The sequence below is a fragment of the Vulpes vulpes genome, chromosome 11 (assembly GCF_048418805.1).
Source record: "Vulpes vulpes isolate BD-2025 chromosome 11, VulVul3, whole genome shotgun sequence".
Taxonomy (NCBI): domain Eukaryota; kingdom Metazoa; phylum Chordata; class Mammalia; order Carnivora; family Canidae; genus Vulpes; species Vulpes vulpes.
The window spans coordinates 76,926,359-76,948,456 of NC_132790.1; the positions used below are offsets into that span (position 1 = coordinate 76,926,359).

Consider the following 22,098-nt stretch of genomic DNA (forward strand, 5'->3'; position numbering starts at 1 on the left):
TAAATTAAAAAATTATAATAGATGAATTCATTAATAATTAATAGGTAAATTAATTTTAATACATTTCATTTAACTCCGTGTGTTCCGAATGTCATTTCAACGTGTAATCAATAACAAATTTTTATCGAGATATTTTATTCTTTTTTTTATATGAAGTTTTTGAAGTCATGTCTGTTTTACACTTAAAGCTCACCTCCTTTGAGGCTATAACCACATTTTGAGTGCTCAGTAGTGACGCATGAAAGGAGGAAAGAAACAGGTGGAGGGTAGAAATTGTTAGCGAAAACCCCAAGATGCTTTATGAGCACATAGATGCCTCTCACACCCTCTTTGGCAATCTCAAAGGCCACACTTTCTGGTGGTCCATTTCCATAAATTCTCACTGACAAGTCAGGAAAATCCTTTCTCCTCCCTGGTTAAATCTATCTTCCTCTTTTTGTGCCAACTGTTGTTGATAGATGACATTTTTCTGGATGTAAATAAAAAATTCCACCCTCCTACATTTCTTCTCTTATTCTGAAGAACCTCCCATGGCCATTTGCTTTCACCTAACTCTTCTACTTAATCTCACTCTCCAGCTTTTCTCCTCCTCCTTGGGGATCCGTTGGAAGGCAGCTGAGAGGGGCACACAGGCGTGCATAGACCCCCAGACACTCTTCGGGACTCCATTTTTATAGTGGGAACCAAAATACCTCTTAAAATTGGCCTCCTCAGGCATCACAGACCCTCATCTCTTCCATGGGCAAAAAATAAACCAGAGAGTGCTGATGACAATTTTGCATGCAAATTGGTTAGCGGAGCCCGGGGCTGCTCAACTTGTGTGTACGATTTTCTATTTCCATGCACCAATTTGGGAGTTTGCGCATGAATGCAGTAATTGTTCATGCAAAGCTGAAAATGCAGGTGTGGAAGCCTTTTTTAGAGTAAGGGAACTGTCTGGCCCTGTTGTCATGTGACAGAGTTTTGTTGAATCTTTTGCAATGTCATATACCTTAGAGTATTTTTTGTTAAAACGCATTTCCAATATGTGGAACTTTTTGTAAGTCTTATGAATGTCTTTGTGACAGTGCCACTGAATATATGGTGTGTCTCCACTACAGCAAAGAAAAGGGGAGTCCACTGAGGTGAATTTGCTGGTGTGTCTGGGAGTAGTGTCTTTGAAACAACAAGTGGATTTCCTTTGTGGGTAGACGTTGTGCTAAGCCCCCAGATGGTGGAATTTATTCTTGTCGTAAGATCTTGAAACTATTCTTGCACATGGTGAATTTTTGTGCTTTCCGGCAGTTTCTCTAGTGCATTACTTTATAATTTTATATATTTTTATCTTATTATATTTGCAAATTTTAAAAAATTCTCCTACGTAAAGACTTTATTGATATACCAGTGTGAAACTCTATTATAGAGTTGAGACCCTTGTGATAATAACTCAAAGTAAAAAGAAACAGTAGTATTCTCTTGTGCCCTGAGTTAATGCCAAATTGAAGTGTGTGCATGCCCTTGGGGCACCATACTCTTGGGAAAATTTCTTTTTTTTTTTTTTCCACATTTTATGTTGTTCAGGGTTAGATTCCCAGTCACTTCTTGTATGTAACCACAATCTTTGTCCTGTCATTATTTGGCCATCTCTGCAAAATGAGATTTTTGCATATTTTCTTTGCTTTCAGTGACATACCAACCTTTGTTTTTTTTCTTCCAGGTCAGAGGTATGGATACAACTCACTTTTTAAATTGCTACTTAATAGTCTGTAGTATGGATGAGCCCTGGCATAATTGTTCAGCCATACTGTTGTTGATGGATTTCATCGTGTGCATGTAGGGAAGGAATTAAAATGGCATTTGGCTGTTACAGATAAAAAATGCACCATGTCCCTTCTTGTTCTGAAAGAGCTGATTGCCTGCCTGGCTCTAACTGGGCTGCTCCACATGGCGGACAGAGAAGAACGTGTGCGGGAGTGAGGGGCCACATGGTCTCCAGGTTCAGAATGTATATGCTGGCTCACTGTGCTACCCATTTCAGGTGCTTCTTCAGTTCCTTTGGCTTCTCTGGAGGCATTAGAGCAATCACACTTCTTAGTTGATTCCTACAGCTCCTTGTAAAGGTGCATTATTTTTCTGATACGCCTTCTTTGAGGACTTGGCCACAGTTGACATTATTTTTTCAGTACTGATTATTTTTATAAAAATCTTTAGACTTTAGCATAGAAATCCATATAGGGTCTCATTTACATTCTAAACAGTTTCATTTCCATATTGTTTGCACATATTCATTAGTAGCTGGTCTTGGATGCTATCAGTTTATTGTACTCTCAAAATCAAAAAGAACTGCTCAGGGATCCCTGGGTGGCGCAGCGGTTTGGCGCCTGCCTTTGGCCCAGGGCACGATCCTGGAGACCCGGGATCGAATCCCACATTGGGCTCCCGGTGCATGGAGCCCGCTTCTCCCTCTGCCTGTGTCTCTGCCTCTCTCTCTCTCTGTGACTATCATAAATAAATAAAAAATTTTAAAAAAAACAAAAAAACAAAAAGAACTGCTCAGAGTGTCAGCTATCATGATATCATGCTCAATTAGGAAAATGGCATAAAATATTGACAACTAACTTTTCTTCTGACTCATGCTAAGCTCTCCTTGGATTTGGTGTGTGGTCCAGTTTGAATAGAAATTCTGAAGACTTGGTGATCCTTTACATCTTTTCTTCACTATATAAGAAGTATTTTTAAGTGTGTGAAATATTTTATTAATACTCTAAGTTCAGTTTCTAGCCAGTTGCTTTTTAATATTTCAGTACCCCACTGTGAAATCTAAGCAGCGTGAGGCCTGGTGTTGCTGGAAGAGCTTTCTTGAATCTTTGCCTGTGTCTTCTCTGTCAAAATGGACCAGTGAGATGAGCAGTAATGCCGTCCTTTGGGTTTGATTAATGGGTACAGTCAATGGGAATTACTCAGCACTCTCCTTACAACTTCTAGACACTGAATTTTTTACAGTATGATGTTGTGTGTGTATAATTCAGTGACTATGCGCGAGTCTTTGAAATGACCAGCAACCAATAACAGGTTTCCTGTCTCCCTCCACCCTTCGCTTTACACACACACACACACACACACACACACAAACATGTACACACACACACACACACACACACCTGTTATCCTAGCACTTTGATCATCTGATGCTTCACGGTCATTTGTGGTCTGGTGGCCACAAAAAATCTTAAGAACTCATTTGATGAGGTGTCTGTTGCTTTGCCAATTACTCCATGATTGAATGTAGAATCCTAGGTTTATATAAGTTTAAAGAAATGCTTTTAGACTTACCAAGATTTTCCCCCTTGAGTTTATCCATGATTTAGATAAGGTGTTAAGAACTGTGTTTTGTGAAAACTGGTGGTTGCCAAAGCCCATAAGCAGAAGAGAGTAGGGAGTAACTGCTGAATGGCTATGGGGTTTCCTTGTGGTGAGGAATATGTTTTAAAAATACAGAGAGGGGATGGTCGTCCAACCTTATGAATGTACGAAATGCCATTGAATTGTTCACTTTAAAAGGGTTGATCTCATGTGAATTTCACTTCAATTAAAAAAAGAATAAATAGTGTTTTAATGATGTGGTCTCCTGAGCCTATCCTGGATAGGCTTCATTTATTTATGTAAGTTTCAAAAACATGCATTTATTTGATAAGACAAGTAATGATAGAAATCTGAATTTGCAAAGCTTCAAAATGCAAGCTTTAATTTATTCCGCAGATTTAGAAATGACATACAGACAGAAGATATTGAGCTGCAAGCATTATTTAAAAAATTGAATTCCTATTCCTTACCTATACAATAAACCCCACATTGAAAAATGATTGATTTTAGTGTTTCGCTAAATTGGATCTATTGCAAAGTGCAGGCCGACTGATGTTATAGAAATAGCGGCCTTCAAGGAACTTGAGAGAGAGAGAGAGAGAGATTTGGTTGAACAGTGTCATTATCAGCTCTACCTGTGAGGGAAATTACCCGAGGGAGATGGTGTCATTCTCTCGTGTTTCGTTCCCTGGTATTGACAGATCCATTAGCAGATGTAATTAGAAAAGCGGAGTCGGACTTTGAATAATTAGGTTAGAGTCACAAATGATGGCTGAGCAAAATAATAGAAGCTGTTGCAATTCAGCATGCCGTTGTCTCCTGTACAGTGGAGAAAAGTGTGCGGGTGCTGTACACCAGGGGTTTCCTTGTCTTGAACCTGGCACTTTCCCAGGAATAAAGTTTGAAAGGAGCAAAGCCGTCGCTTTGGCTCTTCTGCAGATGTCTGCAGGGCTTCGTTTCCAGGGAATAAGTGGGGCTGCAGAATGTTTTTGCTAAACAAAACATAGTCATAGCAAAAACGAAATCTACTTTATCCCAGGAGTGTTAAGAAATGTGTGGTTTTGTGGATGAGGTTTCTTCCCCTCTGTTTGCATTCCTCTTTTTTTTTTTTAACCCCTGGAATAATGGCTTAGTTATTTATATGGAGTTATTTTCTGAAAGGAAAACAAAATCCTTATTCTAAAAGATCTTTGGACTCTCATGCCACCCAAAATACCTTTCCAGCAGTACTTTCTATATTTTGACTTTTTTTTTAGAAATCAAAAGCCTGTTATTGGTGATTGAATGAAGGAAAGAAATATTTCCAGAGGATTCAAAACATAATTATATGGTTCTAAACTTGTAGTTCATCTCTACATCAGCATAGAAGAGAGAAGAATTAGGAAATAGGGGGCTGTGTCAAATACGTGCAGATGTATCCTTGAATGCTGATGTAAATTGTGATGATGTGAGAATGAACAGAATCACAAGCTCTTCAGTACATGACCGAGGCTCACACCATGCTTTGACAGTGCTAGATCAGAGATAGGAAGGAGAATCCATCTCCCTACACTTAATTAAATGCCCCATCCAGACTCTGCAACCTACAGGTCTTGGCTTTGGGCCATATGGACTTGAAAATAAAATGGGAATTAATTGCCAAATCTAAAGATGAGGAGAGTTTCCATGAGGACCAAGATTTCTGAGTTCTTGAAGGTAAGAATATGAAGTTCTGGCTCCGTTGGGCCTGTGTTCCCATTGACAGGGACCAGGCTGGAAGAACACGATGCTGCCCCCTTGGTGAGATGGGGCTTTAGTATTCATTATTTTTCCCGTAGCTGTGTCTCTTGTACCATATTCTTCCAGTCCCGGGGGCCCCAGTTCCTGGCTTTGTGATCTGCCACAGACCCTCTCCCAGGTCACGAGGTAAGAGCCAATTCCTGCTAGGGTGGTCGGAGAGGCCAGCTGGAGAACTGGCGTTTGCAGCTGTAAGTCCAAGTCCCTGTGAGCAAGGAAGATGCGGCTCACTGAGTAGGAGCACAGGGGGTGTCCAACCTGGTCCCTGGGCTTGAAGACTGATCACTGTAGATAAAGACTTGAGAACTTGATTGGAAAGTGGAGAGAGAGGAGAGTGTGATCTTCAGGCAGATACTGGGCCGTAACAGTGGCATTGCCTCAGACTGGAGAAACATTGACCAAGGCAGCATCATCAGTGTCTCTCATCTTAAGAACATGAAGGCTTATAATTAGAAATTTCAACTTACAATGAGTGGTGTACATAGTTCAGTCCTGGAGTGGAATCATAATAAAATCCCAGGACGTCAGAGTAACTGCAGATAACGCACACTGTTGTCCTCCTAGCTCTCTGCTAGGAAGAGAGGAACCCACCGTCCCTAGGGATGCTTCTTAAAATATCCCCTTTCTCTCCCATGACTGTGCAGGCATTTCTTCCCTAGAATGCCCCCAGAAAGCTTCCCAACCCCCTGGGGACAGTTGGAGCCGACAGTCTAGTGCCTGATATGGGTAGAAGACTGGGACCCTCAAAAACAACAGTGGCTTTTAATCTGCCACAGTGGCAGCAGATCCTTGCCTCTCTATCCATCTCTCCCACACGTGCGGTTTTTCCTTATTCCCATTATGGCTCTAGTTTAGGGGAATTCTTTAAGTTCACTTTGTGAACATTTATCATATTATCCAGTGTCATTTTTTAGTTAGAAACTGGATGTTACTCTTCAGATTGAAATAATGAGATAATTGCATTTTAAAGTTGGAAGCTTCTCTCAGAATTGCCGATCCAGGGTCTTCATTTTATAAAGAATGGACCCAAGAGATGGGGTGGGAGTCATATGACTTGCCCAAGGTTACATAATTTGTCAACGAAGTCAGGCAAATCTTACAAAACAAAAATAGTAGAGAGGTTATCCTGGTGGGTGGGGTGAGAAATAGACCAAGAGGCTACAATTGGTATGTCCCTCCAAACAGATAAGTCATTTTTTCCTTTATTTTTCTGGTAATAATACTGGGGGATTGGTTAGTTTATAAGAACTAGTGTTTTTCTGAAGGTTAAGGTTCAAACAGAAACAAGAAATTAAGGCCTTTAATCATATTTACAACAAGAGCCTGTTTTTTTTTTATTGCAACAAGATTGTTGAGATTCATTTTTATTTGTTTTTTAGCCATGAAGCTAAACTTATTTTGCCAGCATGCATACCAAAAAATTAAAACCATAAAGTTTGCTGAGTTTTGACAAGAGATACATCTTTAGATTTTAAGATAAAAATTTTAAAGGTATTATGTTTTATTCAGGAAGCATTTAACTGTAAAGTGGTTGATCGACTACTGTTTTTAATACAGTGATTTGTAAGCCTGGTGGTTATGGGGTATGGGAGGAAATGGGGAATGATTTAGTGGCCCGGCACCATGGTGTTATCACTGGCCTCAGCTGACCAGTATCCCTGACCAACTCCCATCCACCACTGCTACCACCACTGACAGTGGTAGTTTGTAGCTTCATCGATTTCACATGCATCATCCCACTGGACTCTTCTAGGTGCGGTATGATGTTAGTATGTCCATCTTAAACAAGGAAACTGGGTGTTCACATGCCCAAGATTAATACCAGTGAGGAATGTAATTAGAATCCCAAGTCTTCTAAAGACACCGACTACTTTTATTTCTTTATTACAGCATAATGTATAAGGGGGAACAAATCTATAAATGATCAGAATCTTAGTAAAGGCTTATTTTATTATAGCAGTAAGAATTTGAAATACTTGAAACATTTACAAAACACTGTGCTGTGGAGACCGGCTGAGTGGGTGGTCTCATATTGGTTGACTCACAGATGCTCTTCATATATGCTTTCATCAAAGAGGGGGCAGCTTAATGCTGCATGGTATTTTTAGGTTTGATCGACGTTGTAAAATTACCCTCTGAAAAGGGCTTACCCACCTACCAAAAGTCTGTTCGGTTTTGCAAACGAAACAGCCAGCGTCTATGCCACACACAGTGATGCTTGTTCAGGTCAGCCACTTTGTAATCTCTTGACAGCAGAGGAAACCTGCCCCTGTTCTCTGGGCACAACCTACATACAGACCTGCTTCTATCATTTGCAGGGGCCCAGGTCAAGAGTGCAAGAGATACTGGGCATGAGCCAGCATTAGGGTGAGGCAGGTGAGGCAACATTTTTTTTAAAAAGACAAGATCAATAAAGTGCTGTATTAAGCCATATTGGAGCTTAAGGAAAAAGGGAAAAAATCGTAATATTGATCCTCTCTTTATGAAAAGTTTTGATATTTTTTTATTATGGATTTTGCATGAATTTTCACTTTTTAACATATTGCATTACATTTTTATTTATCTTGCTTACTGAGTTTTCGGTGGCCCTTAAATTTTGCTCCTGTGGCAGTGTCTCCCCACAGATTATCACACCCTAGTTCCTGATTGCCTGGGGCCTGGGGGTGCGCACATGGGCACCATCCACCTTTGCTGCAGACTGAAGAAGGCTGCTCAGAACTGCATGGTGGGCCCGAGGTTGTAAGGTCAGGGAATTCCAAGCTCTTGGCTATGTGAGGTTGGGCTGTGGATGACAGGTTGGTGCATGTCTTACTTAGGTCCCTGGTTTCCTCGCCCAAGAAGGGGAGAGGAAAGGAGAGTGGCAGGAGAGCCAAAGGAACCCTCCGCAGAGTAGTTCTCAGCTTCAGTCTCCTGGGAGGGCTTATGAAGGTGTAGATTACTCAGATTCTGAGTCAGCAGGTCAGAGGTGGGGCCCTAGAGTCTGTATTTCTAATGAATTTCTCTGTGTTGCTGGTGCTGCTGGTGGACTAAGGAGCACACTTGGAGGACCCTTGCTCTAAAGCAAGGGGTCCAGGGTGGGAGTCCCCTTGCCTGGGTCTAAGGAGGTATTTGGCAGGTTTCTTTGCATGGGAATTCAGAGGGGCTCAGCATTTTTTACCAGACCTGTCTTTAGATTTTTTTGACTAGCTGCATATCCAGAATGTACACTTCAAGGGAAAAGACTGCACACTTTCCTGGCCAATCTTCTATTTGTCATTGTTATTAATGGAGATTTCTCCAAGATGCTGGGTGGGCACTGCTTTAGAGTGAATCATTGCTATAGATTTTTTTTCCTGTAAATTCCTTGCATGATGTATGGAAATGAGAGCAGTAGCTGATGTTAAGTAGTATTCTTAAGTAGTCCTAGATTTAGTTTTTTAAGTTTGTGCTTAATTATTTATTTATTTATTTTAAATATTTATTTATTTATTTATTTGGGAGAGAGAGTGTGCATGCGCATGTGCATGGGGAGGAACAGAGGGAGAGGGACAAGCTGACTGTGTGCTGAGCTGGCCTGATGCAGGGCTTAATCTCAGCAGCCTAAGATCATGACCTGAGCTGAAATCAAGAGTCAGATGCTTAACCGACTGAGCCACCCAGGTGCCCAGGTTTGTGTTTTAAAAAAGTACATTGGGGGATCCCTGGATGGCTCAGCAGTTTGGCGCCTGCCTTTGGCCCAGGGCATGATCCTGGAGTCTCGGGATCGAGTCCCACGTCGGGCTCCCGGCATGGAGCCTGCTTCTCCCTCCTCCTGTGTCTCTGCCTCACTCTCTCTCTTTCTGTGTCTACCATAAGTAAATAAATAAATAAATCTTAAAAAAAATAGTAATACATTATTCTCAGAAATATATGTGAAACTTTTAAATAATGTTTTTGCATATAGATAAGAAAATTAAAATATCTCATAGACCCTCCACCCAATCGCCCCTGTGGATGGTAATAGTACTGTGAGTACAAAATAAAAACCATCTTCCTTCCCTCTTATACTCCAGCCCCTTTCTCCTACATTCATATATTTTTTATTTCAGAAAAAAATTTTATTCTAAAAAAATTATCTTTCTTTTTTTTTAAGATTTTATTTATCTATTCATGAGAGAGACAGAGAGAGAGAGGCAGAGACACAGGCAGAGGGAGAAGCAGGCTCCATACAGGGAGCCTGACGTGGGACTTTATCCTGGGTCTCCAGGATCAGGCCCTGGGCTGAAGGCGGCGCTAAACCACTGAGCCACCTGGGCTGCCCTATCTTTCTAATTATTTTTATACAAGGCTATCATAAACACTGTTTGACACGTCACGTCTTAACTTAAAAACTTACCTTGGATACATTTCCATCGGTACATAACAGATTTATCTTAGTCTTGTTAAATGGCCCATAGAATTCATCACTGAGGTGTCCCAGTGGTTAGCTAGCCAGCCCTCCAATGAAGAACTATTTGGTTTCAAGTTTTTGCTATAGGAACAAGCCTGTAGTGAGTATATTTGTCTGTATATCTTGATTAACATCTATGAGTCCAGCCATAGGCAAAATACCTAGTAGTGGGATTGTTGGACAAAGGGTGTATGTACTTTTAGGTTTGAAGACAAACACACTATATTGCCCTCCAGAGAAGTTCACCACATCACCATGATGAATATGGCTATTTCCCCAACATTCTTGCCTGAATGGGTAGCATAGGAGTAAAAAGGGAAAAAAAATTCTGTTACTCCAATAACAGATAAATAAGAATAAAATTGATAAGTGTACAATATCTATGGGAAGAAAGCTTTAATATGTGCCTGAGGGACCCCAAAGAAATCTTGAATAAACAAAAATTATCCTTGTCCTTGGATGGGAACTTACAGTGTGATGAAGATATCCATTCTCCCTCAGTTAAGCTATAATTTTAACATGATCCAATAATAATACCAATAAGATTTTTTTGGAAGAAAGGTTTGATGAGTTGGTTTTAAAGGCCATTAAAAAAAAAAAAAAGGAAGATTCAGAAACTAAACAGGAAATAAGAAGTTTCAGGAAATAGCCTGACCAGATGTTAAAACATGACATTAAAATTGTTAAAACAGATTAATGGATCACAATAATAAATTTATATGTTCAAGAATATATGATAAAGGTGACAGCTCAAATTAATGAGAAAAAGGGGGTGGGATGTTGAATTCATATTGCATAAATTCCAAATTGGCTCAAAGATTCACATCTGAAAAATGAAATATGTCTTAACAGGAGAATTGTTTTATGAACCCTGATCTCTCTGCTATGACATAAAACTCAAGTCATTGAAGACAGGTGCCTGGGTGGCTCAGTTGGTTAAGCCTCCATCTTCAGCTCAGGTCATGATCCTCAGGTCTTGGAGTTGAGCCTCATGTCAGGCTCTCTGTTCAGCGTAGAGCCTGCTTCTCCCTCTGCCTCTGCCTATCTCTCTCTCTCTCTCTTAAGAATAAATAAATAAAACCTTTTAAAAAATCATAGAATATTGAGTAACTTAGCTTCATAAAAAAATTCTTTATGACAAAACCCACCTTATGCAAAGTCAAAAAACAATAAATTTGGGAAAGCTATTGCAATGACAACTAAATTTCCTAATATATAAAGAGTTTTGACAAATCAATAGAGAAAAGGACCAATAACCCAATAGAAAACTAGGCAAAGATTATGAACAATTAATAGAAAAGGTGACACAGATAGTATTTAAACATGAGATGTTCAGTAAGAAAAAATATAAGTTATGTAGTAAGAGAAATACAAATTGCCACAATAGAGATCATTTTTTTCACTATGAAATTAGCCAGGACATGGAAAAAGGAATGCCTTTATACATTGCTGATAGGAGGTAAATCCATGCTACTCTGTGGAAGAAATCTGGCCATATATGAAAAAAGTACAATACTTTTATCTTTGGCCCAGCAAATTCCTAGGTATGGAATCCCTGGGTATGATGTACTCTATGTACATCCATGTGAAATTATGTAGGAGTGGTATTTTTCATCAACATTGCTTATGGTCATAATCTATGGTATTATGTCTGTCCATCTCAAAAAATTGTTTTAAATTCAAATCTTAATTCAGTAGGTGAAAAAAATATGTGTCTTGCATAGTTGTAATGTGGAGTTAATTTGAGTTTTTTCCCAAATATTAATTAACTTTTTCTGTTTTTTAGGCAGTTGCGTCTTTGTATATTTTGTCTTTCTTCCTCTCTCTTCCTTTCTCTTTCCTTCCGTATCCTCCCTCTCCTCCCCTTTTCTTCCTCCTTCCTTCCTCTCTCTCTCTCTCTCTCTTTCTCTCTCGCTGTTTCAGTGGTTTCTTTGCAAATTAAGGAAATTACCCCTTTCTCTTAAGTGTCCCAGAAATTTTGTTCCAGTTTGTCTTCTGACTTTGTCAGTGCTGCTTTTTGCCAGCTGGGGAATTTTATATTTGCATGCAGTTGTCATTTTTCCCTCCTCCTCCTTCTTTTCTTTCTTTTTTTATTTTTTGAGAGGGTGGAAATGACTTTTCCAATGTGATCTCTGAGAAGATTGACTCTTGGTTTAAAACATCCAATTATGACAACCCCTTTGGATGAGTTGGAAAATAATCTGCTGTTTTAAGTTCTCTTTGACAGTAGTTAAGACAGGAATAAACTCATTTTTAGGGAGAGGTGACCTGGAAGTGTGCAAGGGCAAGGGGAGAAGGACTTGGATGGGGGAGGGCAGGCCCTGGTGTGGCTTTCCTGATGAGCCTCTCCTCTCTCTACCTCCAGCGGAGCTCCCGAGGTCCTCAGCGGTGAGGCTGGCCTCCCTGCATGACCTGCCCGCCCAGCTCCTGGAGCTGTACCAACAGGGCTTCTCACTAGTGGCACTGCACCCCTTCGTGCAGCCAACCCATGAACGGGAGAAGACACCCCTCGAGCACATCTTCAGGGCCATCCTGATCAAGAAAACTGACAGGTAAGTCGTCTTAGGTGAACCGTTAGCTGAGCCTTAGGAGGTGGCTGATGTGTGTTGAATGGAGGAGGGAAAGTGAGAAGACTAGAGGTAGAGAATATATTTGAAATTTTCATGATCTCCCCAGGGCCTCTGCTCTCTGACAGGTAAGACAAAGTGTCAGACGACCAGAGAGAAGTCTCGTAGTGTCCTGCAACTGTCCTCACTGCATGAGTAGAGAGTTCCATATATCCTGACCCTCCTTTAATTTATTGGATTACACTTGACTAAAAAGAGGCCTCCTCTGAAAAGGTGTACTCCCAGGATGAGGCAGCTGGTGAGAGTATCATACTGTCCATCTGAAATGCATGGCTGCAAAGCACACTCTTTTTTTGAAGGCTATACAAACTTAATATCTTCCTCCAAACTCCAGAAATACTTGGATATTTTAAACTTACCGTATGTTCCGTCAGTCACTTGGGAAGAAAAACAAAACCCACTTGAATCAAGTGCTGTGATACATTTGTCTTCATTTTAGTTTTCAAGGCTTTCAGGGTGTTTTTCAGCGTGGCTTGTCCAGTTGAATGGTTATTCTTATATTTTTATTGAGTCTAATTAGGAAAAGAGAGGTAGAGGTTGGTTTCTCAAAAGGAGATATATTAATCTTAAGTGATTTAAAAAAAACAATGAGGGTGGGATAGTAAGCATGATATGTTTTTGTGCTTTATTTTGAAATAAAATCTGGCAAAAGAAATCAGATCTGTCCTTTGGCCAGTTATGAGAGGAATGACAATGCGCTATAGTTTAAAAAGAGTACAGAATGATTGCTTCTCTTTCTGTCTTTTAAAAAGTTACTTTGCCTGGTAAACAGACATCTGGCTAGTGAGCTCACCAGAGGCAGCTGTGAGATGGAGGTTTGGGTGACTAAGATAGACTCCTCCTTCCTGGCCGGTAGTGTTCATTTCTTCATGGCTGATCAAGCTCTGGATGCTTAGTTGGAGTCCACACGCATTGGAATTTGAAGTGAAAGATGGTGGCCACCTTTGCTAACGTCCAGAATTACCATGGTTTTCATAGAGTGAAACTTTTCTCAAGTCTTTCTTTTTTGACTCTTCATTTCTTTATGTTGATTTACTATATCTAGATCAATCACAAGAGGAAATTGTTGCAAGAGCCACGATGGTTTTAGGTTCCACTGACACACAATATTATGTGTAATTATCATAGGTCACTTGTACTGAGTGCTCACAATATGCCAGGCTTTACAGGTATCATTTTGTTCTCATAAGGAGTCTTTGAAATAGGTACTGCTTTTATTTTCACTTATTTATTTTATTTTATTTCATTTTATTTTACATTTTTAAATATTTTATTTATTCATGAGAGACACAGAGAGAGAGGCAGAGACATAGAGGAAGAAGCAGGCTCTCTGCGGGGGGCCTGATGTAGGACTCCATCCCAGGACCCTGAGATCACGACCTGTGCTGAAGGCAGAGGTTCAACCACTGAGTCCCTTTATTCCATTCTAAAGGAAAGGAAGCTGAAGCCTAGATGTTGACTTACTTGTCAAGGTTGTACAAATGGCAGCAAGTAGAGCTCTGGTTGGTCCCAGGCAGGCTGCCTCCCCTCTGAACCCTGATGTGAAGTACCTGCTGTGTTCCTGCACCCATGATTCTTGTGGAAAACCCTTTTATGGAAAAAGCAGGGAAGCTACCTTTGATTTTTAGATGAGGTAGTAATTTCATTATTCCATCTTCCTCCATATTACCACTCAATAATCTCAGAATAAGTAAGAATTTCAGAAAGGAAATAAAATAAAACCAACCTACCACATAACTTCCAGATTATACAAGGCATTCACTGGGCATCAGTGTTTCTGCTTCTTATATCATTGCATTGGACTTGATGAGCAGAAGGGAAAGTCCACTCAGTGTCATTCTACTGCAGGTGATGTTAGTGTGGGGTTTGGCATGAAGTCAGCATGTCATAAATGAATTTGACTCTACATATGAAGATGCTTCTATGGAGTAGCACCTCTCAAACTTTGATGTGCTTCCTGGGAATCTCCTGGGGATATTATTCCAAGTGCAATCTGATTCAGCAGGTCTAGGGTTGGACCTGGGACTCTGCATTTCCAACACATTCCTAGATGATAGCAATGCTGCTGGTCCATGGGTCACACTTAGAGTAACAAAGGTGAGAGAACCAAATTCTTGTCCAGCTCCATGCCTGATACTCACCAGAGCTCCTGGGGATCGCCTCTTTACTGCTAGGAAGAGTTTTGAGTACCAGGAAAGGTGAGAAGAAACATAGGGCTTCTGGTTGGAGGGCTTGTGTTCTACACTGCACCCCTGTGAATAAGTGCTATAGGGTCAGGGACACATTAGTGGATTTTTTCTGGTACTAAATGATTTGCAAGGCCTGAACTAGCTAACCTCAGTTATCTGATCAGATGAGGTGGGTGAGAAAGTTCCTCATAAGCATTATAAGAACCATCACTTTGGGGAATAGTCCATAACTAGCCAGCAATGGACCTAAAGGTACTCAGTAGGTTTTTTTTCACTTCCACTGAGGACAGTCCCTGAGCTAATAAACTTACTTTCTAGGAAAGGAAAATGGATCAAGCCATTAGGAAGAATGAGACATGGGTGTGCAGGAAGGTTTCAAGAAGAAGATGGCATTCTCTTTTGATTTGAGTTTACTCTGGTAGATAGTGCCTGAAGTCTACATACTGCTGGATGACTTTATAGAACAATCTGGGTTCTTAAGAAGCAGATTCAGAGAAAGGAATTCCTTGGATAACTTTGTGCCAAGTTTTTGAAATTGATCCCACCCCACCCTGTTGTGTTTGTTTTTTTAAAGGAAATTACTAAAGCTTGTTAATTTGTCATGCTAATGAGAATGGTAACTTACCGTTCTCAAGGCAAAAATGACCAAGAGAATTTCCCCTACTTCCATTCCCCATTAGTATTGGGTGGGAGGAGTGGTGGTGGAAAGCAGTCATTATACAATATCATTTTAAAGGGCAGGCCTTTTCTCTCCTAGCAAATGTAATAACCATGTGTTTTTGCATCCTTAGGAAAGGACACCCCACACTATTAAAAATAAATAAACAAAAAGCAACAGAGCTTTTCCTGTATCAGTAGGGAGTTTATGTAGTAGAAAGGAAACAAGGAGAATACATGATGAATTTTTAATAAAGTTAATATGGTATTTTTCTCAAAGTCTGCCAAAGTTTTGAGAGCTGTAGATGCTGTTAAATGAAATGATTTAGCTCTCAAAGAGGAAGTAAAATGCCTGGTTAATATTTTCTAATTGGACCATCCCAAAAGAGCTATGGGTAAACTTTTTAGAGTAGTATCAGTCCAAATCAAGTTCATTCGCAAGAATTAATCACGGGTGGCAACTTGAAACCTGGATACAAAACTTCATATGTTTAAAAGGTGAACATAAGGTTTTTAGCAAATAACTGGCTTTTGGGATCTGTAGTTAAGATCAGGAGAAAGGACAGAACCCTACAAGTTTGCATTCACTCCCTTCATCATTCATTTGCAAACACTCAACTCTACCCTTTGTAACATATTTTGCTGGGAGCTCTACTTGGTGAGGAGGCAGAGGGTGCAAGATTCAACCAGACATGGAGGTTGCCCTCTAGACACCTGTCATTTAACTGAGAAAATGAGGCATTTGCCTTATGCCATGAGATTTGGGAAAAAGAAGTCACCTCCCACTGGCAAGGAGAGGAAGGAATGTTTCTGGAGGAAAGAGCTTCTAACTTGGTCCTGATTTCTTTGGGGCAGAAATGGGAGTGATGTGCATGAGGTGGGAAGAGTTTATTTGAGTCTTATAATTACAGTGTCTCCTCATGGAGATTGGATAATTTGAGAGCACCATTGAGAGTTGAACTGCATTGTTAATGAGTCACTCCAAAAGCTCAGTGCAGTAACATTCCTGTGAGCTCTATACCATTCAGACAAGCTTTACTTAATTCCATGAAAAATCACCTGATCATTTTTCCTTGAAAAATCTGATAACTGCCATTTCAAGATGTCATTCCAACCCACACATTGTAGTACAAATTGTTCTTGATTCTAGATGTGTTGAATTTATTTTGAAAACTGAAGAATGAGTAGCTAAATTTGAAATATTTCATGAATAAGTAGAAAGAGAGTTTGTGCTACTTTCTTAAAACTCTTTGGAACACTTAGTGATTTTTAACAGACCAGGATAGTTAATATAGTTTCATTCACTCTGAATTCTAAGTACAGTTAAGTTGTCCTTCATTTTTTTTCAGGTACTTTTCCTTAAAATGAGTTGCCAAAGATCTCAAAATTTGATGGCTAAGAGAAGTCACTTATTATCATGTCACTTCTGATATTTCGTGAGTGTGGGTTTAATTCTAGGCCGTTTTATGGTTGTAGGCATAAATACAAAAGCCCATGCCTCTCCATTTTTCAGCTGCTGTGTCGTCATTGTTCACACATAAAGCCAGTTCAGGGTTATCTGTGATGTGTTTTTCATCACTAATGGGTCAAAACCATTTGGGGTCCAGGTTCCCTGGGATATCAGCCTTATATGGTACAAGGGAAGAAAACTGTGAACCCTGTCCACATTCATCAGGTGAGGCCTTGGGTGAAGGGGTAGGGTGCACAGAGGGGCTGCTGCTAATGCAAGGGGCAGGATTCAGAAGCCCTCCTGGAAGGTGGAAAATGCATATAATGAAAACTGCCCTTGCAAATCTCTTTACTTGCCCACAAAGTATAATACTGGAGCATTTCTCTACCTGACCAATGCCATGTTTTCCTTCAGGACGAGATCAGATCTGTGTTTCCAACAATGAACCCCAGGCAGATGTAAGTTGGTTCTGCTTACAGTGAGTGTGCTGAGGGGGTGAGGTGCTGCCCTTAGGGAACCGTTTGTGGTGAAGGGAACAGGATCTCCATGCCGCCTATCTCACATCCATTCTGGGACACATCTGCCTGTTGAGTAGAATAACTGGCACATTTGAAGTGGTCAACGGCCCCTTAGATTTGTCTAAGATAAATGTGTGCAGTGTAGCTACACTATGCAAAAATGACTCTAAAGAGCTCACAGCTCTCAAGATACTTATCTACTGCGGAGAGGGGAGTTGTCAAATATATATGGTGCAAATTATGTTAATGCCCAGCTAAATCTATAGGTCTTGGTTTTCACCTCTCACCCAGAATTTGTTAATGGGGGTGCTTTAGAGAAGGAGGATCTGTGGCTCCCTTTTGCTCTTGGTCTGGAATGATGGGTAGATTTGTACAGGGAGACAAGTGGTGAGGAGGGTCTTCCAGGCAGGGGGACTGGCCCGAGGGAGCCTGGAGGAAGCAGACCACGGATGGTGTGGGGTGAACAAAGTACAGGTCAGAGAGAAGCAGGAAGAAGAGGCCTGAGGGGCCGGGACCAGGAGGCCTCTGATGGTGGGGCTAATAAGTTTGATTTTATCCTGAGGTCATTGGGGAACCATTGCAATATTTTTTTGTTGTTGTTTTGTTTTGTTTTGTTTTGTTTTGTTTTGTTTTGTTTTGTAGGAACAACCCTTAGAAGGTCTGAGTTTTCAGAGTGAAAGAGGGAAAGACAATGGAGGTTGAGAAAACAGTTCTAGAGGGAGCCAGTGGGTGGCTAGACTCAGGTGGGCTGTGGTGGGAACTAAGGCAGAGTTGGATGGGAGATGCATCTGATGGGAGGAAATGTTACAGATTTAACATTTAGCTGCAGAGAGATAGGGTGAAGGAAGAGGAGGAATCAAAATACAAGTGCATTTTTGACTCTGAGGGGCTGGGAGGATTAACTGGAGGAGGGAGGGGAGGGGATGGGGAAGGGCTCGGTCTTAGTGGGGTTTCCCTGGAGCAGATCCTGAGAAGATCATCAGGGAAATGTTCCTAAGAAGCCTCAGTTAGGAGTGGGGACATGGGACAGGGCAGGGAAGGAAGCCAGCAAGGGTACAGTGTCAGTCTCAGTCTGATTCCCCAGGAAACAGTGAGTCCATCTTGAGGCTGGGAAGGGGCCTTCATGCTTCTGCCCCCAGCAGCCATTTGCCATGAGCTGCCTCAGACACTTCTGTGGTCTAGGGCACCTCCCGGCAGGGCAATTCCAATGGCCAAGAGAGAACTTAAAGCATGCAGAACGTAGGAGGAGGACACACAGAGCCAGGAGAGGTTTTGGAGGGGATCTCGGTGGAGCATGGGCAGCATCCACCTCAGAAGGAATGTGAGTAGCATTGGTTTGGTTGCATCGTGTTTGTGGGCAGTTGCTGGTGGTGGGATGTCCCCTGGCAGGTGTCTGCAGTCAGGAGCCAGGAGTGAAGTCTGAGCTGAGTGAGGCCATGGGAAGCTGTGTGAAGCTGTGGTGAGCCCACGAGGACAGGCCCATTTCAGTGTTGCTGACTGAGCTCAGCCTGTTGTGGTCCTTGTTCCCTATACCAGATGCCTCTAGTAATTCTTAGAAGAGACGCGGTGGCTTGCCGAAAGCTGTGCTAAGTGAGCTGCCCGGTTCCAAATTGACCATATGCTTGGAGTCTGAGAAGTTTTTCCTCTCAGACCGCATCAGCAAGCTCTACTCCCAAGTACTTACGAGCAGCACAGATTGCTAGATGAGTCAGCTCTGGCCGCCCAGTGTCAAGTGATTCAGTGAGAGACGATACTTTTGGCTTTTTGCTGTTTTATTTCCAGGAAAGCAAATATCAGAAGTGCCTAGCCTTTACCCCTTCTTCCCTTTGGGGCTGGGAATCTGAAATCCTGAAGACTGCCTTTTTTTCTAAGGCAGGGCTTGCAAGTTCAGATACTTCCAGGGGCCAGAACCTTGGGTGGGGGCTCTTGGGTTGTCAGAGAGTCAGTACCTAACTATGTCCTGTTGTTGCCAGGTGTCATCAGGTCTTGTACCTTTTTTTCAAGAAAACTCAGAAATCTGGATGTTTATGTGAGAACTTCTTTTTTTAAATATTGCCTCCCTTTTTTCAAAATATAGACATACTTTGCCTTATTGTGCTTCTCAGATACTGCAGTTTTTACAGATTGAAAGTGCGTGGTAATCCTGTGTCAAGCAAGTCTATCAATGCCATTTTTCCAACAGCTGCTCACTTTGTGTCTCTGTGTAACATTTTGTCATTCCTTGCAATATTTCAAACTTTTTTTCATTATTATTATTTTTGTTATTATAAACTGGTCAGTGATCTTTGATGTTACTACTGTAATTGTTTTGAGGCACCATGAACCACAATTCATGTCAGATAATGAATTTAATAGATAAATATGAGTTGTGGCTGTTCCACCAACCAGCCATCCCCCCATCTCTCTCCCACTTCTTGGGCACCCCTGTTTCTGGAGATACAGCAACATTGAAATCAGGCCAGTTAATAACCCTGCAGTGGCTTCCAAGTGTTCATGTGAAAGGAAGAGTTGTGTGTCTCTCCCTTTAAATCAAAAACTAGAAATGATTAAGCTTAGTGGGAAAGGCATGTTGAAAGCCCAGCATAGACCGAATACTAGACCTCTTGCACCACACAGTTAGCCAAGTTGTGAATGCAAAGGAAAGTTCTTGAAGGAAATTAGAAGAGCTGCTCTAGTGAACACATGAATGATAAGAAAGTGAAACAGTCTTACTGCTGATATGTAGAAGGTTTGAGTGGTCTGGATAGATGATCAAACCAGCCACAGCATTCCCTTAAGCCAAAGCTTAGTCCAGAGCAAGGTCCTGACTTTCTTCAATTCTATGAAGGCTGAGAGATGAGGAAGCCGCAGAAGAAAAGTTTGAAGCCTGCAGATGTGGTGGGTTCATGAGGTTTAAGGGAAGAAGCCGTCTCCATAACATCAAAGTGCAATGTGAAGTAACAAGTGCTAACGTAAAGGGTGCAGCAAGAGTTCCAGAAGATTGATCTAAGATAACTAGCGAAAGCGTTTACACCAAACAGACATTCAATGTAGATGAAACAACCTTTTGTTGGAAGAAGATGCTGACTAGGACATTCATATCTAGAAAGAAGTCCTCGCCTGGCTTCCAGGCTTCAAAGAACAGACTGACTCTCCTTGTTAGGAGGTAATATAGCTGGTGACTGTAAGTTGAGGCCAGTACTCATTGACCATTCTGAAAATCCTAGGGTCCCTGAGAATTATACTAGATCTACTTGGCCTGCTTTAAGCATGGAACAGCAAAGCCTAGATGACCATACATCTGTTTACAACATGGTTTGCCAAATATTTTAAGTCCACAATGGAGACCTACTGCTCAGGAAAAAATATTCCTTTCAAAATATTACTGCTCATTGACAATGCACCTGGTCATCCAAGAGCTCTGATGGAGATGGACAATGAGATTAGTGTTGTTTTTGTGCCTGCTAATACAACGTCCGTTCTGTAGCACATGGATCAAAGAGTAGTTTCGACTTTCAAATCTTATTTAAGAAATACATTTGAAAAAAACAAACAAACAACAACAACAAAAGAAATACATTTCAAAAGGCTCTAGCTGCCAGACATAGTGACTCTCCTGATGGATCTGGGCAAACCAATTGAAAACATTCTGGAGGGGATCCCTGGGTGGCTCAGTGGTTTGGCGCCTGCCTTTGGCCCAGGGCGCGATCCTGGAGTCCCGGCATCGAGTCCCGCGTTGGGCTCTTGGTGTGGAGCCTGCTTATCCCTCTGCCTGTGTCTCTGCCTCTCTCTCTGTGTCTGTCATGAAATCATGAATAAATAAATAAATAAATCTTTTAAAAAAAAAAGAAAACATTCTGGAAAGGATTCACCATTCTAGATACTATTAAGAACATTTGTGATTCATGGAAACAGGTCAATATATCAACATCAACAGGAGTTTAGAAGTTGATTCCAGCACTCATGGCTGACTTTGAGAGGTTCAAGATTTCAGTGGGAGAAGGCACTGCAGATGTGGTGGAAATTCAAGAGAACTAGAATTAGCAGTGAAGCCTGAAGATGGAACTGAACTGCTGCAATCTCATGGTCAAACTAACAGATAAGAAGTTGCTGCTTATGGATGAGCAAAGAAAGTAGTTTCTTTATTTGGAAACTACTCCTGGTGAAGATGCTGGGGAGGCTGTTCAAATTACAACAAAGGATTGAGAATATCACATAAACTTAGATGATGAAGCAGCAGTTGATAAAGGGTTTGGGAGGATGGACTCCTATTTGAAAGAAGTTCTTCTGTGGGTAAAATGCTATGCTATCGAACAGCGTCACATGCTACAGAGAAGTAATTTGTGAAAGGACAAGTCAATGGATGTGGCAAAGTTCATTGTTGCCCTAGTTTAAGGAATTGCCATAACCACTCCAGCCTTAAGCCAACACCACTGTGATCAGTCAGCAGCCATCAGCATTGAGACAAGACCCTCCACCAGCAAAAGGATTACAACTCACTGAAAGCTCATATGATGATTAGCATTTTCTAGCAATAAGTATTTTTAATTAAGGTATAGGCTGAGCGTCTGCCTTTGGCTCAGGGTGTGATCCTGGGGTCCTGGGATCAAGTCCCACATTAGGCTCCCCACAGGGAGCCCCCTCTGCCTATGTCTCTGCTTCTCTCTGTGTGTCTCTCATGAATAAATAAATACTCTTTAAAAAAAAAAGGTTTATACTTTTTTTTAGACATCATGATTTTGCACACTTAATGGATTGCAGTACAGTGTAAACATAACTTTTGCTATAATGCTGGGAAACCAAAGAATTCATTTGACTTGCTTTATTGCACTATTTACTTTATTGTGGTGGTCTGAAACTGAATCCAGAGTATCACTGTGCAGCCCTAGCCTACCCTAGCTAGCAGCCCTAGCCCTACCCCAATGGCTGCATCTTGCAATCTTTAAGATTTCTGTATGATTTTTACTTAGATGGAGTTAATCATTCACCCTTTGAGCTGTCTCATCTCCTTTCACACACAGCAATCATCATACTTCTCAGGCTCTCTTGTTATTGTTTGAAGGAAATGTCCGCCTACCCTATTTCCCCCTTGCTAAATCTTCATTTATCTGTGGATTCCCATTACTTACGTAGAGTGCCAGGTGGTGAGTAT

General features: G+C 41.2%; 1 protein-coding gene across 1 annotated transcript in view; it reads left to right on the plus strand.

The window, feature by feature from the left end:
* The window catches only part of RFTN1 (raftlin, lipid raft linker 1), a 199,230-nt gene that overhangs the window by 67,130 nt on the left and 110,002 nt on the right, over positions 1–22,098 (plus strand). The window contains exon 3 of the mRNA XM_072726795.1: positions 11,892–12,078. Within this exon, the coding sequence (XP_072582896.1) occupies positions 11,892–12,078 (187 nt within the window). The remainder of the gene's footprint in view (positions 1–11,891; positions 12,079–22,098) is intronic.